This window comes from Nicotiana tabacum, chromosome 6, assembly GCF_000715075.1.
Source record: "Nicotiana tabacum cultivar K326 chromosome 6, ASM71507v2, whole genome shotgun sequence".
NCBI lineage: Eukaryota > Viridiplantae > Streptophyta > Magnoliopsida > Solanales > Solanaceae > Nicotiana > Nicotiana tabacum.
In genome coordinates this window covers 213,437,275-213,455,509 of record NC_134085.1, presented here as the reverse complement: position 1 = coordinate 213,455,509, position 18,235 = coordinate 213,437,275, and the positions used below count along the sequence as shown (strand labels likewise).

The following is an 18,235-nucleotide window of genomic DNA, read 5'->3' as shown; positions in this document are numbered from 1 at the left end:
AAAATGCATATATTTTCTCAACTTCTAATTTTCCTAATCTCATATAAAGAGTACAAATTTTCGTACGCTTAATTCTTAAAATGATAAAAAGATAACCTTCTTTTCTTGTGAAAAAATAATTTCTATCTTTAAAATAAAGAAAATCTCATAAACTTTCTCATATTATGTGTATAATTAAAAGCATGTTCGAAAGTAGTAATATTAATAACTATATAAAATTATATTTTTCAATTTTTATTTTTTTTTTGCAAAAATATTGTACTCAAAATACCATATCAAATGTATATAACGGTATCAAGGTTGTTAAAATTACGGGGTCTTACAATAACATAGTGACAAATCCTCTATAATCTCATGAATGGTCTTAATCCCTTCAAGCTCATATGGATTACTACGACTCATCCTATTATTAAAGTACGGGATGTAATATTTTATGTTGGATCGGACCGTACGGCCTAGGCATAAATTGCGTATGATAAATCTTTGGAATCAATTATAATTGATATTGTTTTGTTGACTTGAGATATCAATTGTTAAATGATGGAAATAAACTTGAGACATACTATTAGCAAGGGGATTGTTTATTATTCACGTTATTGAGTCTTCAGATATGTATTTTTGTCTCTTTCATAACCACTCTTTCACATAGGTGGAAATTACGCCTTAAAGCTCTACTGTGATACCTGCACCTCTGGTGCATACAAAATCTGACGAAATCTTCATACTGACTTCTTATGACTCAGTTCTATGGCACAATTTGGAAACAAAATAAGGGTAACATTTCCTAAATGCACTATAGCGTTTCAATTATAAATGTGGCGTGCAACACACCCATAAGTGAGACTCTACTAAGAACGGTTTTGTAGATTTCCTAGGATACGACATGCTCTGATACCACTTTGTCACGCACCAAACCTGGGGATGCGCGGCTGGCACCCGATGCTGTACTAGCATGAGCGAACCACTCTGTAACTCTTTTTTTTCTTCTAACTATCATGGGCCAACATGGCCACAACTCATAATGTATAACTATAAGTGGGGAAACACTGTATCAATGAACCATATTTCTTCAAACATGAAAATATATGGGCCGTCAAGGCCTCTGACATACTGTACAAAATGAACCTCTGTCTATAAAGTCTCTAAGATTATTTGACATCAAATGGTACAAGGTACTGGCCTACCCATAAGTCTGTAGAAAAACTCTGACACGATGACTTATAGACTCGGCTGCACTCAGAATGAGGTGGAGTCTTACTGATCCTTCGTTGAATGCTAACCTCTTCTACTATGAGGTCTCGTCAAACTGATTCTCTATACCCGCAGGCATGAATGCAACGTCCCCAACAAAAGGACGTCAGTACGAATAATGTACCGAGTATGTAAGGAAGAACTGAAACATAACAATAAGTCAACATTAATTAAAGACATATAAGAATCAACCTGAATCTCTGAAGTGCCACCGTATATGCATACTTATTATACTTACATATATACAATGCTTCTCTTTGAGACTATTATCCATATCGTATAATACATGACTTCCCAACTGATCAGTGGTAATTGCCTGACCGGCCATAGCTATATATATGTGTGTGTGTGAGACTATTTCTCATATGTATGATGCGTGACTGCCCAACTGATCACTGGTAACTGCCCCGACCGGCCATAGCGCGGTGGTAAATGCATGACTGCCTGCCCAGCCGTAGCTCGGCGGTAAATATGTAACTGTCCAACCGGACATAGCTCGTGGTAAATGCATGACTGCCCAACTGATCAGTGGTAACTGCCCAACTGATCAGTGGTAACTGCCCGACCGGTCGTAGCGCAATGGTAAATGCATGACTGCCCGACCGACCGTAGCTCGCTGGTAAATATATAACTGCCCAACCGGTCATAGCTCGGTGGTAAATGCATGACTGCCCGACCGATCGTAGCTCGGTGGTAAATGCATATGCATGTATTTCTATATTATGAACATTAACATCTTTATCAAATACCTCAATAGGGAACTAGATACATACTTAGACATGCTTGAATATCATTTTATGGGAATGAATAATGTAGACATCCTTAACTGCTAAGAGTAGAAACACTTATGGAATAGCATTACATTTATGTATCATTACTTGGATCATGCCAAAAGAAAGAAGGGATAGCCTTTACATGCCTGAGCCGGTTCTCTTAACAATCCCTCTAATACACGTCTTTGCGAAAAACACATAACCCTCGATCGAAGTAGAGAAAAATTCTTAAGATATTCTTGATACCATAGTTAAGAGTCATTACTTTGAAAGGGAGGGGTTGCCACATTAGGCCTCCTTAAACTTATCCAAATTATGATTAATTAACTAGTTAATCTCTCACTAAAATTAATAATTATCCAATTAACCATATAATTAAGAATTATCTCAAATTACTTAAAATACTACTCACTTGTAATACACTTTATACACCTTACCATTATAGTCATGTAGTACCATATAAAATCAATACATACACTATTATTTCGTTAAAACATCCGTCTAAAAAAATGCATATATTTTCTCAACTTCTACTTTTCCTAATCTCATATAAAGAGTACAAATTTTCGTAATAATAATACTTAAAATGGTAAAAAAGATAACCTTCTTTTCTTGTGAAAAAAATAATTCATATCTTTACAATAAAGAAAATCTCATAAACTTTCTCATATTATGTGTATAATTTGAAACATATTCGACAGTAATAATATTAATAACTATATAAAATTATATTTTTCAAACTTTTTTTACAAAAATGTTCCACTCAAAATACCATATCAAATGTATATAACAGTATCAAGGTTGTTAAACTTACGGGGTCTTACAATAACATAGTCACAAATCCTCTATAATCTCATGAATGTCTTAATCCCTTCAAGTCATATGGATTACTACGACTTATCCTAATATTAAAGTACGGAATGTAACAGCAGTATACATCCCCGAATCGGAAGCAACACTACAACCGGTGCTATAGTCAAGACTGTCTTGAGCTTTTGAAAGATCGCCTCACAATCATCGGTCTAACAGAACGGAGCACCCTTCTGGGTCAATCTAGTCAAAGGTGTTGTGATGGATGAGAAGTACTCCACGAACCGACGATAATAACCTGCTAATCCCAAGAAACTCCTGATCTCAGTCGCCGAAGTAGGACGAGGCCAACACTAAACTGCCTCAATCTTCTTGGGATCCACCTTAATACCCCTGTCTGATACAACATGCCCCAAAAAGCCACAGAATCTAAACAAAACTCACACTTGAAGAACTTAGCATATAGCTTCTATTCCCGCAAGGTCTGAAGCACCACTCTCAAATGATGCTCATGCTCCTCCATGCTACGTGAGTAAATCAAAATGTCATCAATGAAGACAATGACAAATGAATCAATATATGGCCTAAACAATCTGTTCATCAAGTCCATAAATGTCGCTGGGACATTAGTCAAGCTGAAAGACATCATTAGAAACTCATAAAGGCCATATCTAGTACGGAAAGTGGTCTTCGGAACATCCGAGTCCTGAATCTTCAACTGGTGGTACCCAAATCTCAGGTCGATCTTAGAGAACACCCTAGCACCCTACAACTGGTCAAACAAGTCATCAATACACAGCTACGTGTACTTGTTTTTAATGGTGACTTTGTTTAATTGGCGGTAATCAATGCACATCCGCATAGTCCCATATTTCTTCTTTACAAATAGCACTGGTGCACCCCAAGGTGATACACTCGGCTTGACGAACCCCTTTGTTAACAACTCCTCAAGTTGTTCTTTCAACTCCTTCAATTCTTTCAGAGCCAAACAGTGCAGTAGGATAGATATAGGCTGGGTACCTGGAGCCAAGTCAATACAGAAATCAATGTCACAATCTGGTGGCATGCCTAGAAGATCAGAAGGAAACACATCGGAGGACTCCCGGACTATTAGTACTGAATCAATCATCGAAGACTCTGTGGTAGTATCCCGAACATAAGCTAAATAAGCCAAACAACCATTCTCGATCATGTGTTGAGCCTTTATAAAAGAGATAACCTAACTAGATGTACTAACAGTTGAACCCTTCCACTCCAATCTAGGCAGCTCTGGCAGCGCTAAGGTAACAGTCTTTGGCATGGCAATCAAGGATGGTGTGATATGGGGATAACCAGTCCATGCCCAGGATGACCTCAAAGTCGGCCATATCAAGCAACAGAAGATCCGCTCTAGTCTCGTAACCTCATAATGTGACCACACAAGACCGAAAGATCTGATCCACAACAAAAGAATCGCCTACAGGAGTTGACACATAAAAAGGAGTACCCAAGGACTCACGGGGAATATCCAGGAAATGAGCAAACAGAGATGACACATATGAATAGGCAGACCCTGGATTAAATAATACTGAAGCATCCCTACGCAGACAGAAATAATAGCTGTGATCACGGCATCTAAGGCCACTATATCTGGTCTGGCCGGAAAAGCATAGAACCTAGCTGGAGCACCGACCGGCTGGCCTCTGCCTGACTGGATAGTAGCTAGCTGACCTTTCCCTACCTTGCCTCCACCTCTAGGATGGCCCCTACCCCCTACCTTCCGCCTCTGGGCGGTCGGCTAATGCTGTAATCATGGGCTGATGACCCTGTTGTACTGCCTTACCCTAATGTCTGGGGCAATGACTCTTCATGTGACTAGGATTCCGACATTCATAACAACCCCTCGAAGCGGTGAACTACTGCCCTTAAGTCTGACCCTGATGGCCTGAATACCCACTGGAAGAACCCTGAAAAGCGGATTGGCAGTATGAATTCTATGGCATGGCACTGAAATAGGCACTGGAAGAACCCTGATGACCGGAGTACCCACTGGAAGAACCCTGAATAACTGGTGGGTGTTAAGAACTCTCTGGCATAGCACTGAAGTAGGGTCATGTTGGGATACCTCAAGGGGCTGGTGGTGCTGAATATGGGGGTTTCTAGGCTGATCCCTCCCAAAGTGACCTCTTCCCCAGCTGGGGCACGTCTGAACTCTCCAAAAAGACGGGAACTCTTGTCCCGCTATATCTGCTATCTACCCCTCTGACGATAACCCTCGTTCCTCCGAGCAATCTCCACTACTAATTGATAAGAAGTCCCCATCTCAACCTCCCGAGCCATACTAGCTTGAATACTAGAGTGCAAACCCGCAATAAATCTCTACACCCTCTCTACGTCAGTAAGAAGTATCATAAGTGCATGGCGAGACAGCTCAGATAATCTCGCCTCATAATCAATCACTGACATATGGCCCTGCTCGAGCTGCTTAAACTAACACCGCAACTCTTCCCTCTAGGAGGGTGGAATGTACTTGTCCAAGAAAAGCAGTGTAAACTGGTCCCAAGTCATGGGAGGATAACTTATTGGTCTGCCAAGAAGATAAGACTGCCACCATCTACGGGCTCTGCCTCTAACTGAAAGGTAGTGAAATCTACCCCGTGAGACTCCAATATACTCTTGTTATGCAGTCTGTCCCTTCACCTATCAATGAAGTCCTGGGGATCCTCATGTCGCTGACCTCCGAAGACATGAGGGTGAAGCCTGGTCCATCTATCTAGCAGCTTCTACAGCTCGCCAGTCGCAGCCGGTCTAGGCTCAGGTGCAGCTATTACGACTGGCTAGGCTCGGCCCCGTGTAGTGTGCCTAGGGTATGATATACGGCAACTGCATGTCCAGGAGCTTGAGTAGTAGGGGTTTGTGCTCCCCTTCCTGCCTAAGATGTTGTTGGGTCCGCTAGAAATAGACCAGCCTGAGTCATAGTATCCATAAATCGCAGAATACGGCCCATGACCTCCTGAAAGCCCGGTGCTAACATGTGGCTCTGCTGCGGGCACCTCGCCCTGCTCCTCAATGACGGGATCCTCCACTAGATCCGCTGATGGTGCAACTAGGGTAACTCTAGGACGCCCTCGTCCCCTACCTCGGGCCGGTGCCCTCCCCTGCCCTCTTGCAATGGGGGGAGCAGCTCATCCTGGGTCTGGAACGTCTCCCGTGCACTTTCTCACCATCTGTGAGAGAGTAAGAGAAAGGAACTTAGTATACCATCAACTGCACAATAGTAGATGAATAAAGAGTAGTTTCCTAACACCCTATAGCCTCTCGAAGATAAGTACGGACGTCTCTGTACCGATCCGCAAGACTCTATTAGGTCTGCCCATAACTTGTGAGACTAACGTGAACCTAGTGTTCTGATACCATGTTGTAACAACCCAATTTCATTTTAGGCCATGATGGCGCCCAACATTGTTGCTAGGCAAGCCAACAGTGAACAATCTAGTGATTTCCCATTTTAATAAGTTTACTAAATAAATAACTTGCCTCATTTTAAAAGATTTAGGAAATGACATATGTAAAATACATAAACGGAAGGACCTGAGTACAAATCGAAATCATACAATGAATCTAAAATCATAAGTCTATTAGTGTGTTCCAAGACCTGGTATCACGAGTGTATGGGCTACTAGTAGGATATACAAAATATTTTCACTCTACTATCTGAAATAGAATAGACAGAAAATAAATCAAAAGAGAGACTCTGGCTGCTAATGAACGGCTCGGAAGTGCAGCCCACCGTGTAGTCTCGAACCAGAGTTCAAGCGTGCGCACCGGACTAATAACCAGATACACCTGCCTCAGATCCTGCACATCAAGTGGAGAAGTGTAGCGTGAGTACATAAACAACATGTACCCAGTAAGTATCTAGTCTAACCTCGAAGAAGTAGTAACGAGGGGTCGACTTTGACACTTACTATGGGCCAATAATATAATAATATGAAGTTCTAATCAAACATGATATATAAAGTGATGATAGAACTCAGAGCAGGAAAATAAGTAAACAGTCCTTTCATTTCAAGTAAGAACCAAGTCATTTCTCTCATCTATTCCTTTCACCTTTCAAGTCCATGAAACAATATTAAATATAAAAGGGGTTCCAATATCTTTATGCATGATCTATGTCGGGGACGTACGACCTGATCCAAATATACGTATAAATATATTGTGCATTGCCGAGGGTCGAACGGTCCGAACCAATAGATATATCAATTTTACCTACCGAGGCGAACGGCTCGCTCCTATGAGAGTATTGAAAATTTACCCCGCTTGTGGAATATACTTGCGAAGCGGTTGGACATAGATTTTCTTCAGTTATTATAATATCTCTCAATTCTTTTTCAAAATAAGAAATTCAACTAAATTTAACTAGGAACCTTTTAAATATTGAAATCCTTAACCTCTGCTTTAATCCAAACAATTAGTAAGCATAAACAAGCAACAGAATCAACAAAACATTGTGTAAACATAAATCTACATGCACATAAGCATGAATAATAGCTACGAATAGACTCTCGTCACTTCGTGCATACGTAGCCCCCACAAATAGAAGTACATGTTGATTAAATTCACATATGGGGTTAATTTCCCTCTTACAAGGTTAAAAAAGAGACTTGCCTCATCTCAAGGCCTACTTTCCGGTCCAAGATTGTGCTCAAACCCTCAAATTTGGTGCCAAACGACTCAAAACAAGTCAAATATTATACAAAACAATCAATTCATGCTCAAAAGTTCATATTCCAACTATGAAAGTGATTATCCAACTCTAAATGTAAGATTCCTAAAATTCACCCCAAGGCCCACATGCCCAAATTCCGGAAATTTTCGAAGAAAGTTGTTGCCCATAACCCCATGAACTCAAATATATGATTTTCACTAAATTCCATAACCAATTTCGTGGTCAAATCTCATTTTTATCAAAAATCTAGGTTTTCATCTAAACCCTTGATTTTCACCAATTTTTACATATTAATCTACCCATAATCTATGTATTTAACTCATGTTGTGTAGAAATTACTTACCTTGAGGTGCTAGGTGAAAACCCCTTCCAAGAGCTCCAAAAATAGCCCAAAAGTTGAAAGAAAATGAGCTAAATTGTCTAAGTCTCGTAATTAATAAGTTGTGCATAGGCCTCAGATGTCGCATTTGCGACACCTAGTTCGCAAATGTGAACCTAGGCTTAGGCTGCTAAGGTCGCAAATGCGACCATGGAGTCGCAAATGCGGACTCTGTTGAGATCGCAAATGCGACCAATGTGTCTAACATTGCCTAGGTAGGGCTTCTTCGCAATTGTGAAGCCCTACTCGCAAATGCGAGGTTCGCATTTGCAAACAATTTCTCGAGCCAAAAAATACTAGAAAACTGATGTGTTTTTCATCCTTCCGAACGTCTGAAACTCACCCGAGCCCTCGGGGCTCCACACCGAACACCCATACAAGTCTAACAACATCATACAAACTTGTTCACGCGATCGAAACACTGAAATAACATCAAAACCCACGAATCGGACGTCGAAACGCATGGTTTAGCTCACGAACTCAAAAACTTCTAAAAATACTTCCGCGCATCCGATTCCTATCAAATCAACTCAGAATGACGTCAAATTTTGCGTGCAAGTCTTAAATGACATTAAGGAAATATTTCCGATCTCGAAATTCCGTTTGGTCCTCGATATCACCAAAGACCACTCCAAACCAAATTTAAAGAACTTCTAAAACCTTCAAAGAACCAACTTTCACTATTAGGCGCCAAAATGCTCCCGGGTCATACAAAACCCGATCGAACATATGCCCAAGTCCAAAATTATCATACAAACCTATTGGAACCGTCAAATCTCGTTTCCGAGGTCATTTAGTCAAAATGTTGACCGAAGTCAAACGTAGCCTTTTAAGGCCAATTTAAGGAACCAATTGTTCCGATTTCAATCCGAACCCTTCTAAATCCTGAACTAACCATCTCCGCTAGTCATAAAACAGTAAAAGCACGTACGTAAAGTCTTATTTAGGGAAATGGGGTTCTAGAAAACAAAACGATCTGTCGAATTGTTACAAAATATCTATACAAATCCAATAAATAATATTTTACACATGGATATCCTTTCATGTATACGAAAAATACTGTACTGACTTTTGAAATTGGAACGATATGCTACAAAATTCTATGTACCAGCTAATTGGAGATTGTTAATGAGTTCGGCGAATACCAATGATTAGCGATCTTGACTCAAAAAATTGGTCATTAATTTTTTCATGCATCTATTATAATATATATAATTTTAATTTTCTTATATAATATTAACCTATGTACGTCAATATATGTATCATTTTTTGGGTCTTTGTGATAATTCAGGTAATTCTGAAAGCAGTTGATGATTCCCTGCTGGACTATTTGGTTGTGTTATTTGCATTTTAAGAGACTAAGGTATTCCTTTGTACGTTAATTTCCGTAATTTATTACACTATAAGTCTCGCTTGTGCACTTATTAGCTTAATCCATGGATGAGTATTGGCTACACCTATCAAAATCAGAACATACCAATTAGCAGATTCACCTATTATCGCCGGCATAACTATATCTTAGAAAATGTGAGCCAATATTAAAATATTATAAAGCTGATGATTCTCACCGAGAATTGATTAAGGGATCTTGCTATTTCCATACGAATCAGCACTGACAAGCATCTGCCCGTCACTCCAACAACGGCACCTAAGAAACTCAAGTTGTGGTGGAATCAACCAAGGTGAATGTCGTCCAACCCTACCTCTTTCTTCCCGGCCTATTGTACTCTATAACCACCGTCAGAGATGGAGCTATGATTTTAAATTTTTGGGGTCATGTTAGTAATTTATATTATATTACATAAATTTTTTAAGACAAATACAGAATTTGGATCAAAATTACTGGTTCAATTGTACCCGTAAATTGGTCTCTGACTCCGCTCCTGGCCACAGTTATTAATTAAGTGGGGTATTTGGAGATCGAATTCCTCCCAAAAACATACAAACTAAGACACGAACTAGATAAATAGAAATTGAAAAAGACTACTCCTTACATAGCTGAAATTACGAACATGAGACCGGCCAGCGTCCCGACTACAATATAGTAAAATCTAACTTCGCATGCATGAAATTCTAAACTAGCTAATAAAAAGATCCGAAAAAAACACACATTCAAAGAAAAACTTCACTCATGCAGCGTTGGGCTACTTGAAGAGAAACAGTCAGCGAGTAGAGACTTAATCTCTTCATCATCATAATCATCATCTTCCTCCTCCCTATGGCCATAACCAATACCAACAGCTGGGTTACTATTGCAGTAACTGCCGAAGGAAGCCTGTAATTCTGTCATACTCATCAGCTTTCTCCTCTTGTAGTTAGCCTTGAAACAAGCTTGCCTCAATCTCTTTGTTTTCTCCTCAAGTTCCATGTCTGGTACTTCTTCCAACATCTTCTTCTCTTCCTCCAAAAGCTTTATCACATCCTTCAACTTTTGCTCCATACCACTTCCTCCCCCCTTTTCCAGTTCCTGCAACATGCATCACCATATCAAAAGGAGTGTTAACTTTTGCACAACTGTATAAAAAACTATTATACTATCAAGTCAATTAAAACCTATTACAGGTAGAGTTTAACTTATATACACCGACAGGCCACTATAAATTTTCATAAAAAGTGAGATATGTAATATTGAACCTGTCATAACGCGTAAAAATCGATGGATATATTAGTTAAACTCTTGGAATAATCTATAAAAATCATTGCTAGATAACCTTGCATTGTAGTAATTATTAACCAGATATAGCAGGTAAACTTATGAGTAGAATTTTTTATATTATTCGTATATATCGGAAAATAAATTTTTCATTAGTATAAATTAAGTATAATTACATAATCAAAACAACAGTAACATATGTATATAGAGAGTGAACCTTAACATTCTTGATTAGTGTTTGAAGACTCATCAACTTCCGATGAGGCCACCTTCGAATTCCCAACTCCCTACATCTTTTCTTCAATAATGTCAACCCAATATTGAGTTCTTTGGCTGCTTGTGTTATAGGCATATAAAAGTACTTGGAAATGGTTTCTCGAGACAACATTCTTGTACTATTAATCTCCTCTATTTGCCTTGAATCCTTCTCTTTTTTCTTTATTTCCTCAACATGATCATTTGTTATGATTATCTCTTGATTTTTATCACATAACAATAGTTGATTGTTCCCACTTCCAAGCTCGTCACTTAATCCAAAACCATTTCCTAGATCGCCATAATATAACTCTCCTGCGGCTGTAACATTTCGAAATAGTTAATAAATAAAAATTCTTAAAAGTATCAGTTGCAGAAAAAAAAATTATTGCAATATATAGTTACTATATATGACCACTACCTGGTGTTAGGCACTGGAGTGGTGTACTATAGAAAGATGAATACAAGGGATCGTCGAGAGTAAATTCCATGAAGGGATTAGCATCAAATTCTTGAATAGACAAATCATACTGATAATCGATAGCGTGGTGTCCTGAATATCCACTGTTTTTCACGTATATTAATCATCCACATACAAAAAAGGGAAAACAAAAAACATGAAAACAAAAATTAAAGAGAGAATCAACTAATAATATAAAATGCAAACTCAACTAGTACGTAGTACATATAATTAAATATAATCACCTGAATTCAAGGGAAGGAAGTTGGATAGGAAGAGAGAATACGTCTTGATGATTTTCTTGGTTAGTACTCAGTACTTCAAAGTTTGACTGACTTCTCATATTTGATCAAATAATGACTTCAAGTGTTGGATTATAAGCTTAAGTACTTAGTCGTCCAAATTTGCACCCATGAAAATGAAACTGAAAAAAAAACAATATAAGGACTAAAGGGATCTCTGGCTTTGGATTATTATGAAGTAGGGAAAATGGGATGAGGAGAAGAAAAGGCGGATTGAAACTGAGAAGTGATTAATGTGAAAGTAATTATGAGAATTAAGTGCACTGGAAATCGTGCGCCGTCGTTATGCATGCATGTTTAACATTAATTATTTTCGTTTTTGATTTATGTGTTTTGTACCCCACGTACGTCTGTGAAGAGATACAATCATGAATTCTTTTGGAAAATTGATCCTAAATTAAATAAAATCACCATCTTATTTCCATAGACCAGTTTCACGATCTTTATGCAGAAAATAAACAATAAAATAAAATAAACCTGAAAACAGATAGAATTAAGGAGTTGTGAAATATAACATAAATAATATGAGTATTAGATCCATATATATATGGGAAATTTCCATTTCCTAGGGACTATCAAACCCGAGGATTAATTTAATTGCATTGCTATATCCCAAAGTTATATAACAAAACAAGCACAGTAACTAGAGAAACGATTTTGTTATGGTAAACTCATTCCTTTACTAGTGAGGGGCAGGTTTAAGCAATCTTATAAAATTAAAAGGCAGTTGCGGTTTAGACTTTTGTATAATACCTGCATCGTACATTTGTTGCTTTTCGTTAATGAAGATTCAAATGCTTTCCATTGTTTTGTTCAAGTAAAGTTCTAATTTGCTTTCTCAATTGGTATTTGTATTATAAACTTTCCCTTGCTCATCTTTATATTTTTATTCTGAATTTCGTTAGTTCATTAATTTACTCCTCTTTTCTTGTTCCTTTAAGCTTAAACTTGTGGGTCATATTTTAACTATAAATCTGAACATATTCAGATATTATCAATAATTCAAGCTTTTTTCCTCCTTTTTTGTTTTCCTTAAGTTTCTTTAACTGTTCGATAAGAACAAATATCTTGACCAGCACTCTTTGACAACTTTATCTTTGTCATAGTTCTCAAAAAGAAAAAATATATATGAGATTTAGTGTCGTGTTATTAATCATTAGAATTAATATCGATGCTTTTGTCTAATAGGAATGTAGTATAGTAGTTTTAAGAAGATATATTTAAAATTGATTAATATAATTAACTCAGTAATCAAATTACTACTCCTATGAAGTAATACGCTAAAAGATATTTTTTCTAACAATATTAGTAGTGGACAACATACATTAATAGCATAGCTGGAACGACCAAAAAAAAAAAGAATGCCATAGGCCATTGGTATTTTTTAAAAAAAAAATTCAAAGAGAAACTACTCATTAAAAATGAAAAAAGGAATTTTTATTTTGTGGGAGCAGGTTTATGCGAGGCGGGTTGAAAACAAACAAGTTTTGCTATGCGGTCCGGGTTGAACTCTTTGGGGGTTATGGCTAAACCCGCATCGCAACTGCCCTACCCCGCGCCGCCCCATGGCCATCTCTAGGGTGTATTCATGCTGTTTTTTTTTTCTCCACTCAGGTTTAAGTTCAGAACCTGCTTTATTAACTATAAAATGATACAACGCGGATTTATTTTCTTTCATGAAAATAATAATCTTTATAACCAAATCTGTAAGCACCTCGTTGTCACAATTGTCATTCCAAATTTTGTTTTTCTTATTTTTCTCTTTACCTTTGGTGGACGACAGAATTCTTGGTTTTGACTCATATTCTTAGCAATAGAGTTGAACTCGTGTGTTCGAAATATACTGAAAGTAAACTCACATAACGTAAGCAAATTAGCAATCATTCACTCATAAAAGAACAGAGTTAATGTTACATCACTCATCATTCGTTTCATTTAGGAGTGTATATAACGCTTAGGGAAGTTACGATTATATTTATTTATCCTTCAATATAGAGTGTAATATCGAATTTATTCTACTTATCCCAAATGATAAGTAGTGTTGGGCTACTGATACTTATGGTAGCATTTATTAGTTATAATTAATAAAAACCAGTACTATTTAATACTGGAGGTTACTGACTTTTGCCACTAAATTTTTCCCTAGATATTTGGAACAGAGATTATTACCTTGTTACCGTGAAGAAAGCTTTGTTAATTTTGATGGTTCTTAAGCCCACGCCAACAAAAAAGTGTCACGTTGTGATCAGTGGTGGATCCATGATTTTATACAAGGGGGTTCAGTAATTAAGGATATTACCCGAAACAACAAGACAGATTTATGCAACACTTTTTTTTTTTTTTTGTTTATAATGCTACCATGCATAAATGAAAATTTTATGAAAGTTGAGGTCGATATCTTTTTTTAAAAAAATTGTTGGGCAAAAAATTAAAAATATTAATTTACTTTAACTAAAAAAAATTTAATTTTATCTATTTAATCTAATAATTGTACCTCAGAGAATGTAAATTTTAAAAAGTATCAAAGAGACTTTATCTAAAATCTTATTTTGATAAAGTTGTATTTTAAAAAAAAAAATAGACAACAAGAAAAAGAGATACATATAAACTAATAGAAACTAAGTATAATTAAGATAAGAGAACTTATAAAATAAGCTAACAATTATAGTGTAACACAGTAAATAATATAGCATAAACTAATTTAAGATTAACTAACAAAAAAATAATATCAATTGTTTCACTTACATGTTTTATCAAAATTTATGTAAGAACTTTCTAGATAATTTCTTGAAGTAAATAGACGATATAATTTAATTCTTATTATTTGATTTGAGTAAAAATATCAAATTTAAGTTAAAACAGAAAACAAAGATTGGAAAAAGAAATACATGAAGTAGGAGGGAAATAAATTTGCTGTACGTCCACAGGTGGAAAATATATGACAAAAAGTACGGTGTCAAGAACGAACAATAGCTGTTGTTGGGAATCCAACACCCGACCTCCAGCAAACAGAACCATTTTTACAAGGCTTAAACTTTGGTCAAGTGGGTTCATTAATAATAATATATCCAAGTTTGCAGAATATAACCTATATGTGCACGTGAGTCCGCCCCTGGTTGTGATGAGGTTCTTCTTTTTCTTTTTTCAATAAATCCCTGGTTTTAATTAAAGTTTACTTATATTTAGGGCTGTTTTGGATATCCGAAATACGAACCGATCCATTCAATTTTGAATTTCGGATTTCGAATTATGTTTATTAAAATTTTGGATTCCGGATCGAATTTCGGATTGGTATATTTTAATCCAATCCAATCCGAAATCCGAAATTATTAGGCCATGTATAAATACTACACTTTAATTTACATCAACCTCCAAGTTATTAACTTTACAATTGCTAGATTTAACTATATTGGCACCATAGTACTCTCATAATTGCATAAACATGAATTTTTCTTAATGTATTGCATCTTTTACAAAGAAAATATACATATTAGCTTAACTTTGAGGCATAATAAAATGATCCGATATAATTCAAATCGGATTCGGATTGCATTTTCTAGAATCCGAAATCCGAATCCGAAATATGCTAAATCTGATCCGATCCGTGCACAACCCTACTTATATTGCAGTGTAAAAAGTTTTACCCTATGAATACATTTAGCTTTTCTTTTTTCTACTAAACATACATATGATAGTGATTACATGCAGTTATTACAATATCAGTGAATAAAAGCTAAAAACCTTATTCCTTCTTTACCTCCAAACTTGCTCTGCCTTAAATGTTTGTACATTCTTTAAGGGGGAAGGGGGAGAGGGGAGTTTCATGGGTCAAAATATCAGACAACCATCAGAAGGCTTCTCATATTTAACAATTTAACCAGCTTTTGGTAAGATAATAGGTGATGCCGCCAATAAAATGCTATTTCATGTAGTTCTTACAGCCATGAGACTTAAGCCAGCAAAAAACATTATGACAAAACTGCGGGAACATAGATGCAGACCAAACTTTGGATTTTAAACAGCACGTAACAAGACTAATCAGAAGAATCTGGCAGTCTACTGTTAGCTTGTTTAGTATCTTGACCTCCCTCCCCTTCCTCGACCACGCCCATATCCACCTCCTCTTCCTCCACCACCGCCACCACCTTTTCCACGGTTAGCATAATGTTTTACTTGCATATTCGCTGGAAGGGGTTGTATCTGATCTACACACTTCCTAAAGCTAAAATCATCCACGGAATCATCTTCCCTAACAACAAAGAAGCAGCGACTTTTGAACTGTGGATGAAATCGGATTTGGAAAGAGCGAACTCCTGTACCAATCTTCTTCTCTGGTTCTGAATGGCCCTTCTTAAGTAAGTCAAGTAGCAGCATGTGCTCATACTGCGACACCAAACCAACAAAACATAAGTGATCATGATCATCATATCAAGCACTCAGATGTAAGTAATAAATGTAACATTCCAAGTATCTCTAATGCCAAGATTTAGTTCCAAAATGAGATCCATGAAAGCTGAATCATAGTTCCAACAGAATATCCTTATGAAATGGACTTTCTTGTGCAGGAATAATTATTAACTCCTCTCTAACGTTATGACTAATACAAATGATATACATTTCTGTGCAAGTATTTGGCCATTTTTTGCTCTCAATAATTATATCGAGTTGAAAGCACCAATCCCACAAAGATATTAATTTGACCCCAACAAAAGGCCAAGTATAGTTCAACAGGCAAGAAAGCAAGTGAATTCCAAATGGAGCCTAAAGGCAATCTCTGAGCAACGTGAATTGAGGATGGAGTGGTAATTGAGAGCAAAATCAAATCAAATAGATAATCATTCCGATTACAACCAATAAAGTCCGAATTGACTAACACCTCTAATTTAGTCATAGAAAGATTAATACTATAACCAGAGGCAGCTACAAGATTATCCAAGTAACAAAAAAAAGATGTCTGTTGTCAAAACACACACACATATCCAAAATGGATGTACAGTCAAATATGTCGAGGTCTTAAATCCTTTACATTTAAAGGTAATTTTTAGAAAACAAAATATAATAACTAAGCAATCCGTATTAGTCATTTTGACATCGATGAGAGTATGATATAATGCAGTTTGATGTTCTAATGAAATGGAAAATCAGGATGTTCCCAAGTAAAAGATCCTAAATAGCCAACCCAAAAAGTCCCAAATTTTCAGAGTCCATTGCCCATACATAACCAACTAAACCAGAGAACCGCAGGACAGGGTAAAAACCAAACCTTGCTTTACACAATATTAAAAACACTAATCACCTGCTCATTTTGTGAAATATGCTGAATAGGTGAATCTTTGCAAACAAGGTATTAACAAACAGTGTGATATTTTTACCTTGTTGAGATCGAGATTAAGAGTCCAGGAATGGAGGAGTTTGTAAAAGTAATCAAACATCTCCACAGACGACCCGAAACTCTTCGGACCCACGCTAACCGGATCCGACCCATCTTTCTTTTCTTCTTGAACGGAGTTCTCGACTTTCGGCTTCTTCGTGGCGTCTCCATTCTCTCCATTCACCTCTAGCTCGTCTCCCTCCTCCCTTAGACGCTTCGAGCTGCCGTTCTCCGCCGCATCATCGGCGGCTTGAGCCTCCACGTGACGCTTCGAGCCGCCGCTCTCCGCCGCATCATCGGCGGCTTGAGCCTCCACGTCCATTTTCTGTGCGGAGGCTTCTTCTTTCTCGGTCTGTGCTACGGTTTCGGAGGCTTGAGGTTCAGTTTCCGCCATGGCAGAGCTGCTCGACTTAAAATTTTCGGGTAAAGAAACCCTAACTCTTGCTTTACTTTAAAATAGCGGGTTCTTTTTACCCGACTTAACTGATCAAACCCTAATGTACGTTGTAAATTCGCTAACCCAAGAGAAGATCCCAGCTAATTTTTTCTTTGTTTTTTACCTTACTACTTCTTCCCCTTTTTTTCTGCACGAAAATATTTTTAAGAATTAATATAATAATAGTACAGTACAATTTACCAATACTTTCGACCTTTTTCAAACTCTTTCAAATGTATTTTGCTATTTTTGCTTTTAGACCAATGACAATTTTATTTGGAACTCTTTAACTTACATAGCCATTAGGAGCTAGTTATGTAAAGTTACAGTTTGCTGAAACTACCAAAAAGAATTTTGTAAAAATTGCACGAGGCGCCGTATTTGGTCATTCTCATTTAATCTTTTAATTTGTATCCATTTTTTAAATAACTTTAGCCCACTTTCTCTTCCTCCTTCTCCTTCTCCTTCTTCTTCTTCTTCTTCTTCTTCTTCTTCTTCTTCTTCTTCTTCTTTCTTCTGCTGTTGTTGGTGCTGCTATGAAACTTCAGTTCATGGGGATGATTTTCATAAGTATGTCTTGTATAGGTCCTAAATTGGACGACCACGACCACTGACGAGGGCGGCGAGGGCGAGGCCCTTACGACGCAGCATCCCTTGATCGTTGTAGAGGGCGACGACTGTCAACGGTTAGTAAACGCACAACATTTGTAGTAGTGTAGGCGCAACAGGGGACATCAGGAATATGCTCTTCGAATATTCGTTATGTTGTACTTTTTAGGGTTCAAGAAGGGATTGTCCCTTATAAATAGAAGGGGAGAGAGATATCTTATGGACTTT

At 37.2% G+C, this 18,235-nt stretch overlaps 2 protein-coding genes across 2 annotated transcripts; both read right to left on the bottom strand.

Annotated features, from left to right (window-relative positions):
* Positions 1–10,046: 10,046 nt before the first annotated feature.
* Positions 10,047–11,632, bottom strand: LOC107821462 (uncharacterized). Its single transcript, XM_075256580.1, has 4 exons — positions 11,535–11,632; positions 11,251–11,393; positions 10,792–11,150; positions 10,047–10,388 (listed from the first exon to the last, which is right to left on the bottom strand). The coding sequence occupies exons 1-4, from the start codon at positions 11,630–11,632 to the stop codon at positions 10,047–10,049; spliced, it is 942 nt and encodes a 313-aa protein (XP_075112681.1).
* Positions 11,633–15,229: 3,597 nt separating this feature from the next.
* Positions 15,230–17,476, bottom strand: LOC107821465 (protein DCL, chloroplastic). Its single transcript, XM_016647900.2, has 2 exons — positions 16,964–17,476; positions 15,230–15,974 (listed from the first exon to the last, which is right to left on the bottom strand). The coding sequence occupies exons 1-2, from the start codon at positions 17,354–17,356 to the stop codon at positions 15,663–15,665; spliced, it is 705 nt and encodes a 234-aa protein (XP_016503386.2). The 5' UTR covers positions 17,357–17,476; the 3' UTR covers positions 15,230–15,662.
* Between the last annotated feature and the right edge of the window lie 759 nt (positions 17,477–18,235).

Bases quoted from the DNA above. Each gene is read 5' to 3' on its own strand.
- LOC107821462 (XM_075256580.1), bottom strand. From the start codon at position 11,632: ATGAGAAGTCAGTCAAACTTTGAAGTACTGAGTACTAACCAAGAAAAT. The intron at 11,394-11,534 runs GTGATTATATTT...CGTGAAAAACAG, and splicing joins CTTCCTTCCCTTGAATTCAG to TGGATATTCAGGACACCACG. The intron at 11,151-11,250 runs GTAGTGGTCATA...GAAATGTTACAG, and splicing joins ACTCCAGTGCCTAACACCAG to CCGCAGGAGAGTTATATTAT.
- LOC107821465 (XM_016647900.2), bottom strand. From the start codon at position 17,356: ATGGCGGAAACTGAACCTCAAGCCTCCGAAACCGTAGCACAGACCGAG. The intron at 15,975-16,963 runs GTAAAAATATCA...TTGGTGTCGCAG, and splicing joins TTAATCTCGATCTCAACAAG to TATGAGCACATGCTGCTACT.